We start from the raw sequence: 24,789 nt of genomic DNA on the forward strand, positions 1-24,789 counted from the left end.
ACATCATGGGGAAAGGTTCGTAAGCAAGCATTTCACTGTAAAGTGTACACCAGTTGTTTTCGGTGCATGTGATCAAATTTGATTTGATTACAGTAGTATCTCATGAAAGCACATGATTGTACATCTTCAGACATGATTGACTTTGTGTTATTAAGTCCAACACAGCACTATAATTCCCATTTGAAAGAAATGCTAGTTGCACAAGCAAGATAAGACAAGATAATTCAAAAAAATAATTCTCATATTTCAGCAATGTCATAGAAGCAAAAGGGAAGACATGGTCAAGCATGCAATTTGATCTCATTTTTATTTCAGTAGACCCCCAAAAATGAGAAATACTTGTTTGTAGTGCTCCGAGTAGACAAAGTCAGTAAAAAAATACTTTTTTTGTGCCATAATAGATTTAACATAAGTGTTGGCGCACAGAACCTACATGCCAAACACAAGTCATTTAGCCTTTTGGTCTAACACAAAAATCAGGCATCGCCGTCTTATCATAACTCATAATTCTAATAACCAGCACCTTTGAGAAACAAACAAACAAATGCATTGAATGCAATACCATCACCAGAAAAACTAGGATCAGCTTACCACAATCACATCTTGCGCTACAACACAAACAGACAGTAATAATATAAGGATTTCAAATATCAAATACAAAAACAACAATGCTATTTGTTCCCTTTGGTAGATGGGCCAATGTGTCTCTTCTCTCCATCCCCAGTGCAACAACGATATTATGGTAACCATTGGGTTTTAAGGCAGGCTAGCGGCTGTAGGCACAGTTGTGCCTCCGCCGGGGCAGGTAGCTAGACGGACTACTTATTTGGGAAGGGCCAGCCTCCCCCTATTTAGGATCCGTGATAGAAGTGCATGGTACTGAGCACGGCCTGGTCGTAACGCTGCTCCACGCGCACCGAGCTGCTGTGCTCCTCAGCCAGGTCCTCTGCTGTGTCCCCGAAGCCATGGTAGTGTCCGTAGTGCAGGGTGTCCCCCGGGTCGCTGGCCATGGACTCCCAGGAGGGCCGGTGGGACACACAGCTGCTGGGGCTTCCCGTCAGGTGTAGCGAGCCGCACATCTCGTGGGCTGAACGCCGCCGGGTCTCCTCCGCCTCCTGATTCGCTAGCGGCGATGACGCCAGTCCGTTTTCAGTGGAAGGAGCCAAGGCCGGCAATCCCCATCGCGAGAAGCCGGTTGACAGCACGGCAGCGTTGGCCCCATTGAGGTGTGTTGGCATGTGGCCATTGGTGGAGATGGCACCGTTCTGTGGCCCACCGTTGCCGTTCATCTGACCCATGGTGGCTTTGGGGTCATCTGCCGTTGAAAACAAGACATGACTAGTCATATTCAATGTTGGATGGCACATAGAAGGAACACACTTGGCAGGTTCATGAACAGGATTTGGAAGCAACTCTCCAAACACATGAATGTGGTAAACATCTTGATTTTGTTTTGCAAACACGTCCTTGTCCGATTCTCATGATACGTTTACCATTGTGGCTCTGCTCTGCTTGCAAAAGTGCACACTTTTCGTTCAATATTGATTTTCCTCCAACAGCTGAATTTGTTGTATTTTGGAGTTTATAGAATGATTTAGGCAATATTGATTATAGCGCAGAATAGATTAAGTTTGAAAATGTGCATATGCTACAGAAGCAGTGATCATGTCAGTCTTTCCTATGGCCACTAGAGGGGATCACACAACAATAATAGACCTTTGAATATGACCCAGACAATTACTTTACCCCATTTCAATGTAATTAAATGCCTATGATATTTCATCACATCAAGGTAATCAAATAGGTTAATTAAAATATATTACTTTGAGTATACATTCTCTCTCGATGTGCCTTTCAAACACACATGACAATGTACCATAAATACCTACCCCTGGCCAAACTATATATGTACTTACAACGATTAATAATTTTATGGACACACTGTAACAAAACATTAATAGAATTGTCAGAATCAGAAAAAAAATCTAGGCGCACTATAAACATGGGTAATTATTTCTACAATGTACAGTTGAAAGATACTGTCAGATTAATCACTACCATACTGTGCATATAAAATTGAGAATGTATTATTGGCTATGGTTTGTCAAATACAGCGGCACAGTACAAATGCTTAATTAGCCCATTATATAACGCAATCCATATTGCTGTATGTTTCATTGAACTGATTAAACTTAATTCAAATCTCAACTGGCCAACTTTACAGTACAAACAAGTTCATTTGTCATCGCTTCCCTTTGGAATTTTGAATCAGTCAGAGGAGTAAGAAGTCTCTTAAAACCCAGAATTTACAAGGAGTTAAACCAAAGCATCAGCTAGTATCTCATTATTAATTTGCTTTAGATCAAACAGGGTATGGGACAAGCTTATTATAGTTGTGTGATTTTCTATTTTTTCAATTTTTATTTGAAATTCAGTTGTTTCAGTTAGTTTTCAGACTTAATTTGACTAGTTTTTATTTAGTTACGAGCTTTATAAAATCATATCTATTTTGTTTCAGTTTGAGTTTTACAGACAGAAAGTAGCTCATGTGTGGGAGGCTAGGAGCCATTTATGTGTTTTGTTTTTTGGGGATGTCACATCTTGCCACTGTGGGCAGTAATACATAAGGTGATGGGTCAGGTCATAGGTTTGACTATGTTTAAAGGATCTTAATGTGACTTGGATTTAAAAGGATAATCGTCGGTGTCTGACTCAGATTCAGACATTTCTGCGCGCCGTTCAGTCACGGCCAGCTGTGGTTGTTGGTGGTCACGGTCATTCTATTGCCTGTTTGGAAAGCTTGATAGCTATGTTCGCCCCGTTGTCAGATACAAGTAGGCTCTTCTGCTATGTCCTATGCGTTCAATGTGCAGTCAATTACCACTCCGGTGTGTGGATGTTAAATCCAATGGAGGCTGAGAAACATGTGGTGTCTTGTTGGAGGGGTAATAGAAGCAGGCTGATATGCACATAAACAAAGCAGTCAGTCCTTTCTTGCTTCAGCCATCTACACACAGGGTTATTTTTCATGCCTCTTTCAGAATCTCCTTAACTTTATGGATTGCTGTATCCATTTGCAAAGCAATCAACACATTTACTCTAGCAGCGGCATGAGTTTTACATTTGCGATTAAGTCCCACTGGGCACAGAAGTCATTTCAGCGTCTATTCCACACTGGTTCAACGTCATTTCATTGAAATGACATGAAAACAACATTGATTCAACCAGTGTGTGCACAGTGGGGTGTTTGGTTGAATTGTCTGAAGGCTGGTTCATCGCACTGTCTTGTGGACTTGCCAGACTGGATGAATAAATTAACCAGATCTTCTTTTATTTATATTTTTACTCATTTGAATGAGGTTGTCATGTTTCTGCTCTGTTCATTCAAAGTGCTAAAGTTCATTCAAAGTGCTACTAATAGCTTCTGGCTGTCTCACCTTGTCTTTAGCCTGAAATCGTTTGTATGATTCTTTGTGGGCACTGTTCAGATTAACTTTGAGGTTGGTTGGGTTTTCCCTTTTATCTCTGTTCAATACACGCTGCTGACACTACAATACATTGTCCTTTCCAGCAATGTACTCAAAACAATCCCATACAGGGCTTTACCCTTTGCTGCCACCATTGTTCACGCTCACCCTCAGATTTCTTCCCCGTTAGCTTGTGATAGTGTTGCACAAGCTAGGCCTATTTGAAACATCGCCATCTACTGTCAGCATTTATCCACCAGATTCAGAAAACTAAAACTGTTTTTTTTCCCTACCCATTTTCAAACTTGTCTCATCGCTGCAACTCCCCAACGGCCTCGGGAGGCGACGGTCGGGTTATGCGTCCTCCGACACATGACCCGCCAAACCGCGCTTCTTAACACCCACCCGCTTAACCCAGAAGCCAGCTGCACCAATGTGTCAGAGGAAACACCGTTCAACTGACGACCGAAGTCAGCCTGCAGGCGCCTCAAGCACTGCGATGCAGTGCCTTAGACCGCTGCGCCACTCGGGAGGCCGATGGTTTTTATTTTAATTCTTTATGCAGTCAAAGATAGTTTCAGTATTTTTCTAAATGTTCTTAATTATTTTATTTTAACTAAAATTGGAAAAACTATTTAGTTTTGTTTACTATAATAACCTTGGTATGGGAGGAAGGGAATATGTAGGGGGCGAACTTGGAAGAAATAACATTACACCACGTAATTTGTTCATTCTAAGGCTGGAATGTCACGCAATGGCACTTATACCATGCAATCAGTCAAAATTGACTTTCATAAACACCCTCTTTCACGAAAACCTTAATCTACAGGATACATTCATTAAAGCCTTACAGTTTTAGTCCAGGTAGGGATTCTGCCATTGGGTTGTTGCCAAAGCATAAATGACACACAGGGATGTGGATATAGCCATATTTTCTACACAGGTTTCGACTAGGGCATAACCAAATTGTGGATGACAAAGTCGGTTGTGCAAAACAAATGTCAAATTTTTGAGGTTCATTCACACAACTACAAAATAGTCGAGGCTTATCAAAAACAAGGGAAATCATTCAAACTGAACAGTAAGGAAAGAAATGCTCATCTTGAGCATTTAGGTACATATGCAATGGGAAAATGCATAAATGGATTCCATTCATAAAATATGCATGTCTGGATTTGAGTGCATTCCTACATCTTGAACATGAACGTGCCAGAAATGCAGAAGGTGTAGAATGAGCTTCTCAGAGATAGTGACAGAGAAATAACATTGACATTACTAGAAGCTTAATACATTTCTGAACCATTGAACATTTTCAGATGCCTTGATCTTGACAAGATATTAAAGTCAAGACCATAAAAACCTAGCTTATACATACACAAGAAACTGGCTTTTTAAGAAAGGCCAATACAAATAGGCGCAGTAGTTAGTGCAGCGGCAGTAGGATCTGCATGGAGGCCACAGTAGAGATATCCAGCTCTTTGGGGGCTGTGGAGGGGCCAATCCCACCTGAGACGGGGTCCGGGGCTGCAGACTCCATATACATGGTCTCCAGCTCCTCCCCGCAGCCATGCTGCATCCACGTGGGCAGGTCCACACCTGAGGGATGTCGGACAGACAGAGAGCTGCATTAGACATTGTTAAGGACCTACTTTAAGAATGTCTACAGATAAAATTGTTCTCATATGGTATCTAGACGGGTTTGCCGTTTGGACTTTAATGCCCACTGACATGCCAGGCAATTACGATGTTGTAATAGCTAGAAAGATAGACCAACTGATTCATATCGAATCAGCACATTAGCAAAGATAAATACACACATTTGAACATTTCGCAGGCCCTGCGACAGACTAGATAGGCCCCTACCGTCTGTTCTGGCCTTCTTGATGTGATTGGGCTCCATGCCGTCCAGAAGCCTCTTTCTATTGGCCAGCCCTTTGAGGAGACCCCGGCTTTGGCCGAGGGAGCAGTGGCCGTTTAGCGCCCCGTTGGCATGGAAACCATTGAGCTGGTTGAGGTGGTTTTGAGCGTTGGAGAGCAGCTGGGCGCACTCCCAGAAGCCCTGGGCGTGGGCCAGGTCTGCCGCCGTCAGGTCATTAGCGTTCCTTAAGCTGCACGGTGAGAGGGGACCAAAGTTAGCAACGTCCGCAAGCTAAGGCAAGCATGTACAAGACAAGTCACACAACCCGCTCTATGTCCAACCCTGTCTGCTCTACTTCTGCTATCATCCTACAGATCGTTACACTGAAACTGACCCAATTCTTTTCCTGAAATAACAAAACAAAAATAGAGGAAGGACGGTAGAAACCAACACTGCAGTAAGAGATGATTAACGTCCATCTATGGGTAGCATTAAAGGTGACAATCCAGGAAATATAATTTGTATAATAGTAGTTCATTAGATAGAATAGTTCTAGCTAGACAGAAGAGGACCAGAGCTTCAACTGCAAAGTCATCCAAAGTGAGGTTTTAGAGAATGCAGTCCCAAAAGGTAAAATTGTGAAAAAAAACAACTGGTAGAAAAAGTGTTCTGTTTCCATATTTTCTGGATAGCAAGGTAGACTGCATAGAATGTCACACAATGTAGACAGAGCATCTTAGTTGTTCATAAGGATTCAAAGATTTTGCATTTCTCTGCTTTGAAACTCACTAGAATACTCAAACAGTTGATTGTTGTAATTAATAATTCATTGACTCCATGGTAAGACGAGTTAACACACGTAAGAAAACTATCATTTTAAAGCACAGGCTTGAGAATGTAGGCTACTGCAACAACCTATTGGTGCTGGGTGACTGAACTACCAGTTAAAATAGAAGTCAACATTTATCTGGGCCCTACCAACAACTTATGTTCAAATCGTCTTGCCAAGAGGATGTCATGTCAACAAGCTCCACAAAGTACAGCTCTTCATGATGTGGTTGATGACGGAAAAATATGATAATTTGCAGAGTAAATAAGAGTGGGATCCATCGAGAAAGTGAAGACACGGTGTGGTGTCCCTTCAATATAGGCATCACAGAGAAGCACAGATCTTCAAGCTTTCTGGATATGGACAGGAGAATGTTCAAGTGAAAGGCCCTGCCGGAATGTAGATCTGCGTCAGCCATGATCCCAGATGGTATTTCAGGCATTGAATAGGCCTAGAAGTTCAGTCCATATTCATAGCTAACAAGGTGGTTAGATATTCCAAAGGTCTAAGCAGGAACAGAGAAGACCAAAATAGAGTTTAATTGAAGTTAAGGAACTGTATTCCTTCCCCCTAAATGGATAATGTGAAAAAAGTAAGGCTGTGTTTACACAAGCAGCCCAATACTAATCTTTGCCCATAGTTGGGCTGCCTGTGTAAACACAGCCTGAGTCAAAGGAAAGGCATGTTGGCCAAGTGACTGTTTGGAATGGACACAGCATCAACATGGATTGTAGCATGCTCACTTTAGACTTGACCATCTCCCACTGCAGTGTGAGCTAATCCTGGTCCGAATTCATGAATGAACAAAACCCTTTAATTAGTCACTCACTTGTATGAGGCAAGGCCTCCCAATACTATTCATTGAAGAAACCATGTAATAAAGTGCATGTCATTAGTATGGGTTGTCTGTGCCACAATACATCAAGATGTTCAGAAATATAATGAAATATATTTGTATATTTTTAATATGACTGGTTGGAAATGTAGAAGATATAACTTTTTGTTTTTTATCTTGTAATTTAAGAAAATATGTTCTGAGAAGAAACTAACTAAAATAACCTTGGTTTTCATGATGGGAAGAAAGTAAAAATCGATATAGTGACATATCGGGGTATTATTATTTTTGACGATATATCGTATGGTATCAATTTGACAATATTGCAATATTATTTGTGCGCTAGTTGGCTGTACTTGCACCAAAACTCTGCATAGCTTGTTCTCCATCTTATAAAAAAAAAAAAAAAACTTGAGGCTGTAATCGCTGCCAAAGGTGCTTCAACAAAGTACTGAGTAAAGGGTCTGAATACTTATGTAAATGATATTTTTCTTTTTTCATTTGCAAAAATGTCTAAAAACCTGTTTTTGCTTTGTCATTATGGTGTATTGTGTGTAGATTGATGAGGGGAAAAAAACAAATGTAATCAATTTTAGAATAAGGCTGTAACGTAACAAAATGTGGGAAAAGTCAAGGAGTCTGAATACTTTCAGAATGCACTGTATTTTCCACAGGTGGTAAATGTCAAACTTCTTTGGCATCACTGGGGTTGGCACTCAGTGGGCTGTGGGCAGAACATTGTTTCTGGCAGGGAAATTCTGCTGCTGGCGATAGCTTCTGTAATTATATTGAGAGTAGGGAATGTTAAGACACTGGTGTCTACCAAAACTACATCAACAGTCAATTCTACAGGATTACTCATTATAGCAGCCTATATCAATGTCGAACATCATTTTGGGTGGATTGTAACAAAGACAAGGAACTTCACATTGAGCCCCGTGTTAGCGCTGGTTAAAAAATAAACTATACTACCAGACGATTACAAGCACATGCATACTAAAATAAGCTTGATTGCAACGAATAAACTTGTGATTTAGCTGATCTTACGTTGATACCAGACAGCTGTAACTTATGTTGTCTAGGTTCTCTATTCCTGCCCCCAATGAAATAATAACCTATCAGGAGCATCGGAAACTGTAAGCCTGATGAATGTAAAATACTTATTATAAGAATATAGGAGTAGTAGTATACTTAAAATAATATAGGAGTAGTAGTAGTAGTAGTAGTAGTATACTTCATTCAAACGTTTCATCTTAAATTGCAAAATAATGTGTGCCATTTGAAATAACTGTATTAGACTATTTTCATTTGATAAATTATAGATATGTAACTCATCATGACTGACTTGATTTAGTTACACATTTCAAATATGGACAGTGCAGGGATATTTCCCCCCCGGTTTTGATAATTTAAAAGTATAATAATTTAACGCGAGTATACCAAAATGTAGGGTAAATTACCATAGTAGATTTTTCCGTGGTAATTTAGGAAATACTTTATTTCAGTTGTACGGCATGATTGTGAAATTGATAAATCGCTTTTAGGATTAATTTGTTTCCGATGATAATAACCAGAGGGTGAAAGTCTTGAAATGTTGGCAGCAATCAGGACTAAAAGATAACCTTGGCATCTGCTTTAGGGAGCGGTAAATCGGTGGCCAATGATAGTTGTAATTGAGATCAGCTGTGCGGGAGATAACCTTGTGTTAGTACGCTGGCCAATGTTTGTTGCAATAGGCCCTACAGGTCTTATGTGACATTTGGTCATTACTACTACTTATGGAGATTGATCATTTATGAATTCAGACAAATGCGACATATAGGCCTAGCTCTACCTTATTCCTCATCACTTTTATAACAAGCTCAAATAATGTAGTAAAATAAACAGCAAAATGCAATTCGTTGTAAGTTACAGAATTTCAAGCGCACAATCCTAACACATTACAAATTAAATGAACAGATTATTTGCATTCAGCTATTTCCCCAGTATCCACTAGCTATCCACTACTTAAAATTAAAATGTTTCCAAACATGATCAGATTTTTTTGTTTAACTGTCTCATAACAGACAATAGTATTGGGGAGTCTCCTGAAGGACAGTCTCTCTCAATGCCAGGCAACCTGCAAGGACTGACCCTAACCCAACACTTTTGAATGGTTTGCTCATCTATTTTCCAATCAGTTCACCTATTTGTGATCAGTTGGAGGTTGGTTGTAACCAAATCTGTAGATCCTAATAAATCACAGTTAGGAAAGCACCATTTAGGCTCTGTCCAAAATAACTTGGGCTTTCTTTCAGCGTGGAAAGAATAGGCCTACTGTTTTGCCTTGCACCGCTAACATCTGGATACCAGGGGTCCATGAAAACAGACCAATATAGCAACAGTCTTTGCTATTAATAGAGATGTCTGTGTATGCAATATCCTATGATGGACTTGGGCCTGGTGCACATTGTTTCAGATTGTATGTATGCCAGTGGCTACTGTTGTCATTTAGTCTGATTATAAAATAATGAACAAGATGCTTATCAGGCTTCTTGTAAACAAGGATTGATCTTTTTCTAATGACATTGATTGGGTCTATGGGATTTATACCATGTATTAAATTAGGCCTACTTCTCTTGTCTGGCATTGAGAGTAAGACCTGTAACAAAAGTTGGAAATGTGATGACAAAATCAGTTCAATAGAGTTTCAAGAACATTCCCAGATAGCAATAAATAATTAAAGATCGTGTTTGAGGAAACAATTCATTTTTGAAAAATCCTGAAATGCTTTGCTTCTACTGTCAGAACACACCTGTCACAATTTAACCCTGGCTTGCTACTTCCACTAAGATATGTCAAAATGCATACTAATGACTCAATTGGACTGCATTCTGCACTATTTCTGATTTGTACATCCTGAGCTTGACCAATAATCCTATGGTTAGTTAGCAAGTATCTGAATAAGATTAGATTAACAAGTAGGTATAAACTAAACATGCAGGTCTAGACATGACTATGATGACTACTCTCCTAGCATTAAAACCAATCACTCCAAGAAATACCTCGACAGTTTGCCAGTGTGTAGAAACCAAGCGATAGTGAGAACACTCAATGCCACAACTGTAAGATGTTCGCTGTAGCACTTGTGGCAGATTCTGCAGTGCCTATTTGGAATGCTCCCCCTTTCTGGGATTACTTGAGAAATTCAAGTTCAAATTCAATAGCTGCAAAACATCGAAACGTGTAGGGGATTTGTTTTTTTGTGACAGTACAATTTTTTTGCAATCAATTCTTACAGATGGCCATTTAGCAAATGATTTCAAACAGATCTAAATCAAATATATTTAAACATTCAAAACAGTTAAACAATCCTACATAAACATGGAGACATTAATGAATCATTGTTATGCTGTAATAAGTAAGCAACCTAAAAACTCACGCATGAACTGCTGTCCTAACATATCTATCTCTATTTTCATCCCTTCACTGACTGTCCCACTAAATTCAGGAACCTGAAAGCTCATGATGTAGAAAAATATATTAATATAGCAGTCACTTAAATGTATATGTATACATTTCGAAACTATGCATTTGGTTTCTCTTGAAAATGTATCTTTAAATTAATGAGTAATTCTTGCAAAGACATGGAAGTTAAAAAGTCTAGTCAAAATCTGGTAATTATGGCACTTGGAGGATTGTTAATAAGTTGATAAGAAATGACAAAAAAAAGAACTGCTCCATGTCCGGGTGAATCTGGCAGTATAAATAATGGAAAGAAAGACGCCAAAGTGGAAAATGGAAGCAGAATAGGAACGTAGGGGGTAGTTAATAAAATAAACATTTGATTGGTGCTTATATTTGTCCTGTTTCACACATGTACAAGTGTGTATTATAGGCATGGAATGGAAATGTGTTTTTTTGCATATCCCAACTCCACGAGACACCTTTGGAGAATGAGGTCACGGCCAGGGTCAGCCATTATCAAATGCAACCCTGGAGCAATTGGACTAAGTGTCTTGCTCAAGGGCACGTCGACTTGTTTCACCTTGTTGGCTCGGGGAATCGAAATGGCAACCTTTCGGTTACTGGCCCAACGCTATAACCGCTAGGCTACCTACAGCCCGGTGATCAAGGCATTGGCACATAGACAACTTGATTTCGGAAAAGTATATGCAAGAATTTGGAACAACGGGCCTAACAATTGCTAACATTTAGCTCCATCAGAGTTAGTGCCTTGCAAAAGTATTCATCCCCCTTGGCGTTTTTCCTATTTTGTTGCATTACAACCTGTAATTGCAATGGATTTTTATTTGGATTTCATGTAATGGACATACACAAAATAGTCAATTGGTGAAGTGAAATGAAAAAAAAATAACTTGGTTCAAAGAATTCTACAAAATAAATAACGGAAAAGTGATGCGTGCATATGTATTCGCCCCCTTTGCTATGAAGCCCCTAAATAAGATCTGGTGCAACCAATTACCTTAATTAGTCACATAATTAGTTAAATCAAGTCCACCTGTGTGTAATCTAAGTGTCACATGATCTGTCACATGATCTCAGTTTATATACACCTGTTCTGAAAGGCCCCAGAGTCTGCAACACCACTAAGCAAGGGGCACCACCAAGCAAGCAGCACCATGAAGACCAAGGAACTCTCCAAACAGGTCAGGGACAAAGTAGCGGCGAAGTACAGATCAGGGTTGGGTTATAAAAAAAATATCCGAAACTTTGAACATCCCACGGAGCACCATTCAATCCATTATAATTTTTTTTAAAGAATATGGCACCACAACAAACCTGCTAAGAGGGCCGCCCACCAAAACTCACGGACCAGGCAAGGAGGGCATTAATCAGAGAGGCAACAAAGAGACCAAAGATAACCCTGAAGGAGCTGCAAAGCGCCACAGCGGAGATTGGAGTATCTGTCCATAGGACCACTTTAAGCCATACACTACACAGAGCTGGGCTTTACGGAAGAGTGGCCAGAAAAAAGCCATTGCTTAACGAAAAGAATAAGCAAACACGTGTTTTTTGGTGTTCGCCAAAAGGCATGTGGGGGACTCCCCAAACATATGGAAGAAGGTACTCTGGTCAGATGAGACTAAAATTGAGCTTTTTGGCCATCAAGGAAAACGCTGTGTCTGGCGCAAACCCAACACCTCTCATCACCCCGAGAACACCATCCACACAGTGAAGCATGGTGGTGGCAGCATCATGCTGTGGGGATGTTTTTCCATCGGCAGGGACTGGGAAACTGGTCAGAATTGAAGGAATGATGGATGGTGCTAAATACAGGGAAATTCTTGACAGAGATTTGAGACTGGGACGGAGGTTCACCTTCCAGCAACATTTAAATGGTCTTGGAATGGCCTAGTCAAAGCCCAGACCTCAATCCAATTGAGAATCTGTGGTATGACTTAAAGATTGCTGTACACCAGCGGAACCCATCCAACTCAAAGGAGCAGTTTTGCCTTGAAGAATGGGAAAAAAATCCCAGTGGCTAGATGTGCCAAGCTTATAGAGACATACTCCAAGAGACTTGCAGCTGTAATTGCTGCAAAAGGTGGCTCTACAAAGTATTGACCTTAGGGGGGTGAATAGTTATGCACGCTCAAGTTCTGTGTGTCTTATTTCTTGTTTGTTTCACAATAACAAATATTTTGCATCATCAAAGTGGTAGGCATGTTGTGTAAATCAAATGACACAAACCCCCCAAAAATCCATTTTAATTCCAGGTTGTAAGGCAACAAAATAGGAAAAATGCCAAGGGGGGTGAATACTTTCACAAGCCTCTGTATACAGCAAGTAACTGCATGCTTTTCATGATCAGTAAACAATTGATGATGTATTTTCAGATACGCGAGGGTAGCCTATCCATTTGGCATACGGCATGTAGCTAGCTATCTAAGCAACGTGTCATTTAGCTTGCTTTATCAGAGATTAGGCTTTGGAAAGAGCTTGACATTGGCAAATCCTCGTCCTGGTAAAGTTGTCAGTCGGACTACTGTCATCACCACTATAGATTCCAAGCAAATCAAACAACATTTGGATATAGCCATCTAGTTTATCCCCTGATGTTAGCTTGTTAACTAGCCATATTGACCTGATCTGTTATTAGTTAGCTAGCCAATTTGATGTGGTCCATCAATAAATTAAACCTATGATGTCTGTCAGCAGCAATCATTATTAACACTCTTAAAAACTATGTTGAAAAGGGGATAATGTTAGCTAACATATCCAATTAATGGTGGCCAATATTGAGAGATCTCGTGAGGCTACCCTCATGTATCTGAAATTACATGATCAATTGATGTTTACTGATCATGAAAAGCATGCAGTTACTTGCTGTATAACTCTGATGGAGCTAAATGTGAGCAATTGTTTTGCATGGAATAATCTGAAATGTGTAGTTCTGACTATGCTCTTCAAGAGATGATGATATTACAACCAAATAGTTCAATAATGTTAACAATCCCTTGAAAACGTCATGCAGTTGTCAATGGTTTTAGCAGAGCTTGGGGTCTCCTTGTGCCCCAGCAGGCAAATCTAATGCTCTGCACCTTATTGAGATGTTTTATTGATAACGACATATTCAAGATGGATAAGTTGTTCAAGCTGTTTTCAGGTATGAGGAGGGTGTTATAATTTTTTTGATGGCGTAATTTGGGTAAGGAATGTTAAGGTTTGTTCTGCTCAGAATGTTCTATTTGGAGTTAAGATTTCTTTCAAGAGAAAAGCTGAGTAATCATGTGGTCTAGGACGGAGTCATCCTCACACAAAAAAGCTCCAAGTTAAACCCATGACTTTGAGAGATGTCCAATAAGATCAATACGAAAGGTCTCTCCATGGACACAATGTGGAATGAATTATGAACAAGTAAAAATCTGCCTCCAGCTAATCTCCAAGCTTTGAACGAGAATGAATATGGTGTAACAAGGACATAACATTTAATAATTGTTCAATGGTGGCTTCAGGTGGTACGTGTTATTTTTGGAGTCATGATAATAAGGGATTCAAGAGAAATCAAAAGTTTCCATCTTTTGTAACACACTACAGTCCTGATTGAGTGTGGTGAGGAAGGATACACTTTTGAGAGACATTATTTAAAACCTCAGCTCTTATTGTGCCAAAGTTGGAGACAATATCAATCCTTGAGGTATAAACAGTTGAATAGTCTCAGTTTTTCATGGAAGCAGCTAATCCAGTATTTTGGCTCAATTGGCTTGGGGAAGTCAGTACAGAGGCATTGACCATTACAATTCGCACCGATCCCTGCTACAGAAATGAAGGTAGGTTTGCCAGGCTTTTGAAAGCCATAGAAATGTTGAGTTCTTATTGTTCTTATCTTATAGCCATATTCTAAATTGGTGGATGTGGAATAAATATTGGATTTAAGGTTAACTTAAATTGGCACAATACGAGCAATTTCAAGGAATTACCGTGCATCTTTCCTTTTCAAGATAGTTCAAAATAGCTCAAACACTAATGTTGAGAGGATATTGTGAGTGTCATCTTCTTGAGTGACTGCGAATTAAAATATAGTCTACAAAACATGAGCTTCCCTCACTTTACTACATTCACTATACATTTTACCTCAACTTTTCACTAACATAAGGACTAAAATACTAGATCTTAGTAGCTGTTAAAGGCATGAAAAAGCATGGGCAATACATAATGCTATAAATATACACAGATGCAGACAACTAAGACCACATTTCTTACAATTCATTTTCATTGATAGTTTTGGAAGGAAACATGGACCAAATGCACATTTCCTCATTTTAAATCTTAACATGATTCAATAATCCTAGTGGAGATTTGTGAAATTGTGACAAAAACATGACAACGAAGTGAAATCTTCATTGTGACTAATGGGCTTGACTGTGAAACCTTGGACAGTAAATGCTGTCAAATCAATTAGGAGAAGTGTCCAGGGACGATGCTTGTTATCAAGCTGACAGAATACTCAACACTTGAGGAATGTAGTGTTGAGACGGGCATACACGACTTACTACCAGCAAACATACTAAGTTAGTACAGGGCCTAACTGTTTGTGCCATCTACAGGTTCATACGTTTACACTAATGAGAAAAGCATCCGATAAGATGCAGTTAAGCAGTTTAAAGCAGATAAAAATTCACCTACATGACAACTGAATAAATTCAAAAGACGCCAAAGTAAACACTTACGCTTTGATCACACCGATAGCATCATTGCGCAAAATGTTACGCAGCATCATCTGGATATGTGTGCAACAAACGTTCAACATTCATCTTCTGCTACGATTTCTGTCAAGCCGTCTACGCATACAGTTTGACGGATACATTCGATAAATCCAACGTATGCGCCACACAGAACGCACTGCAACTGCCTCTGCAACGCAATGTTGCAAGGCAAACACAGCGCTCCATTGTAAATTAATGTACTTCTGGTGTGCCAAAATGCAATGACGCCATCGGTGTGATCGAGGCGTTAGGTTAAGTTAAGTTATAGCGCTGTAGTTCCGTAACATAGGTTAAGTTAAGTTATAGCGCTGTAGTTCCGTAACACTACATATAGGCTATAGTTTGGTTGTCACATCCCTCACATGGTGAGATAATTATATGGCACTAGCAAGGAGGGGGAGAAATCCACACTGTATAAGCCAGGAGGAAATGTGCATTTGCCCTATGCCCTGCTAAGAGAAGTACACTCTAATAGTATAGCCTAATCATCACAGACATATTTTAAACTATTTCAGTTAGCGTAACATTACATTAATTAACATTATTGGGCTATAATAAAAGACAATGAAACGTAAACAGAAACATTGAAATAACCAACACAGCAGCAGATTTACTGAAGAGGAACGCCACCAACAAACATTCTCCAAAAGCCATGTGTATCGCACAAACACCAGTAGACAACTGGGACAAAAAGTCACCTAAAACAAGTACGAGAGAGTGGTTGTGGTGGCAGTTTTTAATTCAAGGCCATAATTTGGAGAGGTTCAAGTGGATGGCACATGGTAATGATAGGTTGGGAACTGACTAATTGGCACTGCCATAGCCAACCAAGCTGTTTTTTAATAAATCACACAGAGAAACAAATGACTTCCTCATCAACCCCTCGGGAAAGGGGCTTTATCATGAGTCACCTTATGGACACAGAGGATTTGGATGTCCCCCACCGAAATGCAAATGCGCTTATGGCCCAGCCTAACAGCCAAATCCTTACAAAGCTCCATTTGGTGACGAAGCACCCCGTCCGAATCGTCAGCCAGTTCAGGCCTTTCATTACAGAGCCATCTGGCTCCTGTGCTGTGACAATTATGTGTGTCAATTAGTGATTTAATTCAAAAGAAAACTAGGTCCTTTGTGTCACTCAGAAATGATCAAATTGATCATTAGTTTGTGTCATGTTTGTACTAATTTGGTTCATAAAATAATTTGTTTGAGCAAGCATGCTTGTAAAGACATTTGTAAACATTTTCTACAACACAACCCAGCACAGAAGTGGCACAAAGACAATTATTGAGCAATACGGGGTGCCAAATTCACGCAGTTAAATTGCCTTGACTTCAAGGGGGGGCAGAATGCAGAGCGGAAGCCACCTGGTGGAGTTCCCCTTTTCAACAATAATGTTGTTGCCATGGTAACAAAGTATTGTGTGGTACAGTTAGGTGTAAATGGGCACAGTGCAGTGGGGGACTTACTCTGGTTTAGCACTCTGTATCAAGAGGGCGTTGACACACTCCATACTACCAGCCCGGGCTGCCTTGTGGAGGGGGGTCTCACCTACATAGTCCTGGAACAAGACACAAGGCAAAAACACATCACTATACAAAATGATAGAGAACACTGTGTAGATGGATTAACCATGCTCTCAACCAGTACAAATGGGGAGAATGGAAAAACATTATGGCTTGCAATATATACATTTTACCAAGGCATTGTTATTACATTTTAGTCATTTAGCAGACACTCTTATCCAGAGCGACTTACAGGAGCAATTAGGGTTAAGTACCTTGCTCAAAGGCACCAACAGATTTTTCACCTAGTCGGCTCAGTGATTCAAACCAGCAACCTTTCAGTTACTGGCCCAACGCTCTTAACCGCTAGGCTACCTGTCGCTTATGTTGATATTGGCCACTCATAAGTAAGGCCCCCAGTGTCTGCTGAAAGGTGACATTATCGGTGCAGCATGCCCAGGCAGTTCAGCACAGCTGCAGACAGCAGCAACAGTCCTCCAGAGGGACTAATCACAGAGAGAGAGGCTGTGAAAAGGTGTCTGCTGGCAACAGAGACAGTGGGCACTGGAGACAGCCGCTGAACTCCTCACCCCGCTAACTCCTCACCCAGTTCTCCGGCACCCCCTCAAGCCAAGGAGAACTGACACATTGCACTCTAGCTAGCAAATCCGCCCTCGGGCTACCATCCCATTCTGCTCCATGCAGCCGGAATGTAGGTCAGGCTGCACAATTTCACTGCCAGTGAACAGTTTCAAGGGTGGTGAAGGGAGGAGGGGCTCTGTGTGTATGTATTAGGGAGGTAACATTCACTGATATGCATCGGTCCCAGATTCAAATGTTTAAGATACGACTGTGTCGGTCCTCGGACCCCAAACTTATCCGAATTAAGCTTGTGTCGGTCCGAAAATCAATTCAAGCGTTACGAAATCGATGACTGTTGCTCATATCACTTTTTCTACCTTCTGAAAATACCTAATATTTTGTGACAACTGATGCGTTTTCTCCTCCAGTGTTGAACTAAGCATGTAACTGTTGACAGTTGACAGTGTTTTAGCGTAATAAAAAGTAAGCTACCGGAGACAACTCTCAGCTGGCTATACCTGCTGAATGGGGCTTACAATAGTTTATTTATTTATTGTTTTATAGGTTCACCATCAGCAATAGTTTTGTTCGTTTTGCTTTAAACAAAATCAGGGTATATGGTCATTTTTAGATACACAGGGTAAAGTTGATAATTTCATAACGAGGACAGGAATCCCTCATATGTATGTATGTTTGTTTTAGGGCAGTGTAGCGATGCTCCCCCATAGCTCTGCGGCGTCACAATCCTCTCCTACTCGCCCCATTACAATGGATCAGCCAGCTGAACTTGACCCATAAAACCTCTAAATGTCACAGCAGCGAGAGCCAGGGGGAAAGGATGGAGCAGTAGAGTGTTACGCAATCTTGACCTCCTAATCTGATTTCCTGAGCAGAACTTCCCTAGCTGCTTCCTCTAGGTGCATTTAGAACAGTAGTCATAGACAAACAAACACCGGCAGGCCGGGGCAGACCCTATTTGAGATGTGGTCATGACACGGCTGCCTGCCTGTTGGCTCTATGATCTGACTCAGAGGCCACACATACTCTCTAGTCAGTCTGGTGTGAGTTAAAGAGACGTAGTCTCAGACAAACCCACACACAGCATGAACTATAGCTCTGTCTCCCAGTCAGCCTGATCCCTCCCTAGTAGGATAATTCTGGCCTACGTGGGCCGCATGGAAAAGATTGACATATAGAAGGTGAGACCCACTTTTGCAAACAGGGAAAGAGACATCAAATCATGTAGCTCTTGTAGTCTGTCTTTACTTTTTGTCTATCCAGTCATGAGTGCCATTGTCATGTAACCTGTGAGAAGGTAATGTCTGAGACCCCATAGTAATAGAATGACATAATGCATTTCTATGTAAGACTGAGACCCACCTGTCTGTTGATGTCAGCCCCGGCCTGCAACAGCCACAGCACACACTCTGGGTGGCCTCCAAAAGCCGCGATGTGGGCGGGCGTCTGGGCAAACCTCGTCGTCATGGCGTTCACCTCACAGCCCACCTGCACCAGGCGCATGACACACTCCAACTGTAAAGAAAGTGAGAGTGAGTCAACATACTGTAGATTCAAAATGACCAATCACAAAGCCTTGCTGTTGAGAGCAGCGTTAATGATTGACAAGACACAGTCATTACGCAAATCACAGTGAGAGTCAGTATCACTACACAGACTGTTGTATTCAGAGCTCTATGTCATTACAGACACCAAACCACAGCAAAGGAAGTGTATTTGTTTGGGATAAACCAAGGCCACACTAACCAACCAGTGGCATCTTTATTGGGGCCAGGACGATACCAGTATCGCAATATTGTTTTCATGCCAAAAATGAAAACACGAAGCAGACCAAACTCTTCCGTCCTTTAAAAACCTGCTGTATGTAAAATATTGTGTGCTATAGCTTGGAAAATGAGACTCTGGATGACAACATAATGATGTTTGTTTCCAACATTAGGGCTGTTTTCCTAAAGCAGTTCAATCCACTTCGTGTTTTGTTTCCTTGCCACCATACTAACGAGTATCGCGATACCGGCATTGTCCCGACCCTAATCTTGATGGTCTCCTACTTTTTTTCCTGTAATGAACTCCTTGTCCCTAAGCCCATATATGTCACAGTATAGAGGTTTCAACTGCAGTCACTCCCACTAACTGTGCTCATGTTCAGGCCAGCCTCTGTGTGGGCAGAGTGGGCACACCCAGCCTAAGCACATTTGGCGGCACATATAGTTTAAAAACAAGATCCAAGCAGCTGTTCAAAATGTGTATGCTTGACTGACTTAACTAAAGATTGAGAAGTGCAGATATGATAAAGATGAGATGAAGATATGAAAGTCCGGATGGCCATGTTATGGACACAGATGGCAGAGAACGCAGCTGTTTCATTGTTTCGCCTTTGGGCACAATAGTAACTAATAACTGCCTCATTCCTTTCCTCTTCTGCCCTGTTCCATCTCCAACATCTGTGGAACTTTCTCCAGACCAACAGGGGAACCTTGCCAGTGACATACACAGGGCTCTAAAGTGTGACCAATTTGGTCGCATATGCGACGAAATATGCTTACAGTGCATTCGGAAAGTATTCAGACCCCTTGACTTTTTCCACATTGTTATGTTTCAGCCTAATTCTAAAATTGATTTCAATTGTTCATTTCAATTTACACACACACACACACACACACACACACACACACAAACACACACACACACACACACACACACACCCCATAATGACAAAGCAAAAAGAGGATTTTAGACATTTTTGCTAAATTGAAGGGGGAAAAAATATGGAAATATCACATTTACATAAGTATTCAGACCCTTTACTCAGTACTTTGTTGAAGCACCTTCGGCAGCGATTACAGCCTTGAGTCTTCTTGGGTATGACAAGCTTGGCACACCTGTATTTGGGGAGTTTCTCCCATTCCTCTCTGCAGATCCTCTCAAGCTCTGTCAGGTTGGATGGGGAGATCGCTGCACAGTTATTTTCAGGTCTCTCCAGAGATGTTCGATCGGGTTCAAGTCCGGGCTCTGGCTGGGCCACTCAAGGACATTCAGAGACTTGTCCCGAAGCCACTCCTGCGTTGTCTTGGCTGTGTGCTTAGGGTCGTTGTACTGTTGGAAGGTGAACCTTTGCCCCAGTCTGAGGTCCTGAGCAGATTTTCATCAAGGATCGCTCTGTACTTTGCTCCGTTCATCTTTCCCTCGATCCTGACTAGTCTCCCAGTTCCTGCCGCTGAAAACATCCCCACAGCATGATGCTGCCACATCCATGCTTCACCGTAGGGATGGTGCCAGGTTTCCTCCAGACGTGACGCTTGGCATTCAGGGCAAAAAGAGTTCAAACCTGGTTTCAGCAGACCAGAGAATCTTGTTTCTCATGGTCTGAGAGTCTTTATGTGCCTTTTGGCAAACTCCAAGGCCCTTCTCCCCCGATTGCTCAGTTTGGCCGGGCGGCCAGCTCTAGGAAGAGTCTTGGTGTTTCCAAACTTTTTCCATTTAAGAATGATGTAGGCCACTGTGTGCTTGGGGACCTTCAATGCTGCATAAATGTTTTGGTACACTTCCCCAGATCTGTGCCTCGACACAATCCTGTCTCGGAGCGCTATGGACAATTCCTTCGACCTCATGGCTTGGTTTTTGCTCCGATGAACTTGTGGATACCATTTTTATGTCTCTGTGTCCAGTATGAAGGAAGTTAGAGGTAGTTTCGCATGCTAGCAGATACCCATGGACTTCCAGTCATTGCACTAGCCAATGCTAACAATGCTTTCTCCAGACCACCTCACTCAGGGGAACCTTGCCATTGACATACACAGGGCTCTAAAGTGTGACCAATTTGGCCTCATTGCCAAAATCCCAAACCATCCCTTTAAAAAGATCTGACCCATACTACCAGCGCAAAGTTTTTTTCCCCTTCCTATCAAGGATTGGGGTCATGCATTTTACATTGAGGGAGCTCTATTACGCTGGCCCAGGTTGAACCGAGCAATGACCCGTCACATCATTGAGCAAAAGCAGGGAGGGAGGAGCGCCCTTCTCAAATCAAACCGTAATCTGCACTGCTCGGTCATGTTGTCAACAAGGCAGCATGGTGCATCTTCCAGAAACATACAACATAGTAACTAATAACTGCCTCATTCATTTCCTCTTCTGCCCTGTTCCTTCTCCAACGTCTATGGAACTTTCTCCAGACCACCTCACTCAGGGGAACCTTGCCATTGACATACACAGGGCTCTAAAGTGTGACCAATTTGGCCGCATATGCGACGAAATATACATACAGTGCATTCGGAAAGTATTCAGACCCCTTGACTTTTTCCACTTTTTGTTACATTACAGCCTTATTCTAAAATTGATTACATTATTACATTTATTATCTACACAATACCACATAATGACAAAGCAAAAATAGGTTTTTAGAAATTTGAAACTTCAAACTAGTTTTCATTGGGAAGGCAGATAAAGCGTTTTTCTCTAAATCAATCACTTTTGCATATGAAAACACAGAATCCTACTCATCACTTAATTATGCAGTGGTGGAAAAAGTACCCAATTGTCATACTTGAGTAAAAGTAAAGATAACTTAAATAGAAAATAACTCAAGTAAAAGTCACCCAGTAAAATACTACTTGAGTAAGTTTAAAAGTATTTGTTTTTATAATAAACTTAAGTATCAAAAGTAAATGTAATTGCTAAAATATACTTAAGTATCAGAAGTATAAATAATTTAAAATTCCTTATATTAAGCAAACCAGACGGCACCATTTTCTTTTTTGTAAATTTACAGATAGCCAGGGGCACACTCCAACATAATTTACAAACTAAGCATGTGTGTTTAGTGTGTCCGCCAGATCAGAGGCAGTAGGTTAGACCAGGGATGATCTATTGATAAGTGCACAAATTTGAGCATTTTCATGTCCTGCTAAGCATTCCAAATGTAATGAGTACTTTTGGGTGTCAGGGAAAATGTATGGAGTAAAAAATACATTATTTTCTTTAGGAATGTAGTGAAGTAAAAGTAGTCAAAAATATAAATAGTAAAGTAAAGTACAGATACCCAAAGAAACACTTTAAAGTATTTTACGCCACTGTAATTATGTCTCTTTTGTTTTGAGCAGACTTCGCCATCGGCCAGAGCGGGGCACCTGGCTCACGCCCGGGAGGCAGCAAGGCTCTAAAAAGAATGCAATCACATTTCACCCGGCTCAAACTGCTCCCACCGGGGTAACCCATGCCAGAAAAACGAACCCCCTCATTCATTAACCATGTCATTCATAAACCATGTCACAGGTCATTCTAAAACTATTCGCGGGCAGTTTAACCATTTGTTTTAAACCTTGTTCAGTCATGTTTATTACCTCATTAGCTAGCTAGCTAACAACCTGGTAACATTACCAGTATATCCAAACTTTTGGGGGCACAGAAATAAAATAAAAGCTTCTTCAGGAGATCTATGATCATAGCAATATATATGAATGACAGATCTCTTGCATGTTGTCGTTGACGTTCTTAAAGAGACAGTGTAAATGTTCTATGTAATGTATCGCAATAGGAACATTTTGATTTTACATGTAGAAACCTCATATTACACAAAATACAATTACACAGTTAAATATTAGTTTATAGGGCACAGCATGTGCTTCAGAAGTAGCTATTATTACTATATATGCTATATCTCAATTTATAATTTAGTTTTTTTTAAATTTAATATTGTGTTCTTAAATTCTTAAAGTTGTGAGTACCAGTGATCCCAGTTGGGAGCCTGTCAGTCCATTTCAATTAAAGAAATCAAGAGTTTGAAAGATATGTAAAAAATGTAAGTTTATATTTTTTTATGGGCTATACTTTTAAAACAAAATTTGAATAAATCAATTCCACAGTCATGCAATACTTTTCTTTAGAGTTTGGTTTACTCCATGAGCACAGCACAGACTATACATGTATACATGGCAGGTACGTGCAAGTTTTGTTTCAACTGTTGATATTGTTAGCGGGTTGTTTGTTATTGGCCCATGCACAGCCAATAGAAAACGATGCAGTACTTTATAGAATATTGGACATTTCCTGAAATAAACTGACAGTAAGGGAAGGCTAGCTACTTTCTCGAGAAGACTGACGTTAGCTCTTTGGCCCAACTGAAATACTGACAACAAGGCTTCAACAGCAGCCAGCCGGTATTACATGCACTATTAGGCCAATCAATGTCGATATTACATAGCTGTACATTCACACAATATTTGCTTTCAGGTGTGAACGCAAGCATGTACGCGACATTAGGTGATAACATGTGATTTCACATTGTGGAGAAAAAAACATCTGACAATTAGAAAATATTCTTATGCGTGTTGTGACAGAGATGACGTAAGTCGCTGTTCAGATAAAGATAGATAGTTAGCTACATTGTAACGTTTTAGATCGATACATTGATAGAAAGATAATTTATTTAAGTATGTATCGGATTAGCATCACAAATCGGAAAAATGTATCTAGCTATCTTGCTAAGGAGTGAACATGTCCGTTTTTTTTAGCATTATTCACAGCATTTCTAGCTAGATTTACGACTGCTAACAATGTGAAAGGATGAATCATCTCTCCCTATTGGTTTAAGACTGTTAGCTAGTTTGCTACCTTTCCAACATGTGCTGCCCAATGAATGGGAGTCCAGCCATAGAAGGAGTCTTCCGTGATGAGGTCCGCTAGGTTTGTTGTGCACTGAAGAAGCGAACACAAAGCACCAACGTCTCCATCCCTGCACGCCCGGTGGAGAGGGTAACGAATATTCAGCACCTCGTCGTTTGAAAATCCACACTCTACGCGGACGGACATGGTTGCGGTACGATGTGTACAGCTGTTTGGGTTGCCGTATCAAGTTGCTATGACCGCAAATAACGCAACTCACTTCGAACTCCTTTTGCACGCCCGTCCAGGAACGTGCACAAGTCGTACACAAAGAAAAGGAAGAGACGAGAGCTCGGCCTTTCAATTTGGCGCGAAACGCAAAACCCAGACTGGAGTTTTCTTGGCTGCTTGGTTCTATTAAAACCCGTCATGGAGCCCTTTGTTAAATCTTCTTCTTCTTCGATTAGGTTTAACGGCGGTTGGCATCCAATAAATGTTGCATTACTGCCACCTACTAGACTGGAGTAGGCCTATAACTCCCTTATACTTCGCTTGAGAAAAATACATAATAATAAACAAACAATAAATAAACAAATACCCTACCATCTAACCCTACAGTAACTAAAAACCCACCACCCTACTCCACTATTTAAATCTATTTAGTCCTACCTCAGGCCAACAGCCTGAAAGGATGGTACACCACCACTTAACACACTCTGTAACTCTTCTGACGTCAAGTCTCGCTCACCCAAATACCTCTCTGCAGCTGCCACCACAACCTCAATTTTCTGCAACTTAAGTTCCATCCCTGCAGTACAGTTGATAACCAATGCTATAAATGCAAAAAATCAAATCTTACTGAAACATATACAGTGCCCTCCA

At 40.8% G+C, this 24,789-nt stretch overlaps 1 protein-coding gene across 1 annotated transcript; it reads right to left on the reverse strand.

Annotated features, from left to right (window-relative positions):
• Positions 1-290: 290 nt before the first annotated feature.
• On the reverse strand, positions 291-24,365 carry ankrd10a (ankyrin repeat domain 10a). Its single transcript, XM_084155549.1, has 6 exons — positions 23,917-24,365; positions 18,667-18,819; positions 16,669-16,760; positions 5,331-5,575; positions 4,974-5,063; positions 291-1,315 (listed from the first exon to the last, which is right to left on the reverse strand). The coding sequence occupies exons 1-6, from the start codon at positions 24,112-24,114 to the stop codon at positions 852-854; spliced, it is 1,242 nt and encodes a 413-aa protein (XP_084011675.1). The 5' UTR covers positions 24,115-24,365; the 3' UTR covers positions 291-851.
• Between the last annotated feature and the right edge of the window lie 424 nt (positions 24,366-24,789).

Source organism: Coregonus lavaretus, assembly GCF_964263955.1.
Source record: "Coregonus lavaretus genome assembly, chromosome: 38".
Lineage (NCBI taxonomy): Eukaryota > Metazoa > Chordata > Actinopteri > Salmoniformes > Salmonidae > Coregonus > Coregonus lavaretus.

Coding starts and splice junctions, on each gene's coding strand:
- ankrd10a (XM_084155549.1), bottom strand. CDS start 24,114: ATGTCCGTCCGCGTAGAGTGTGGATTTTCAAACGACGAGGTGCTGAAT. Junction 5,576..16,668: donor ATACAGAGTGCTAAACCAGA/GTAAGTCCCCCA, acceptor CTCACCGTGCAG/CTTAAGGAACGCTAATGACC. Junction 5,064..5,330: donor CAAGAAGGCCAGAACAGACG/GTAGGGGCCTAT, acceptor GACATCCCTCAG/GTGTGGACCTGCCCACGTGG.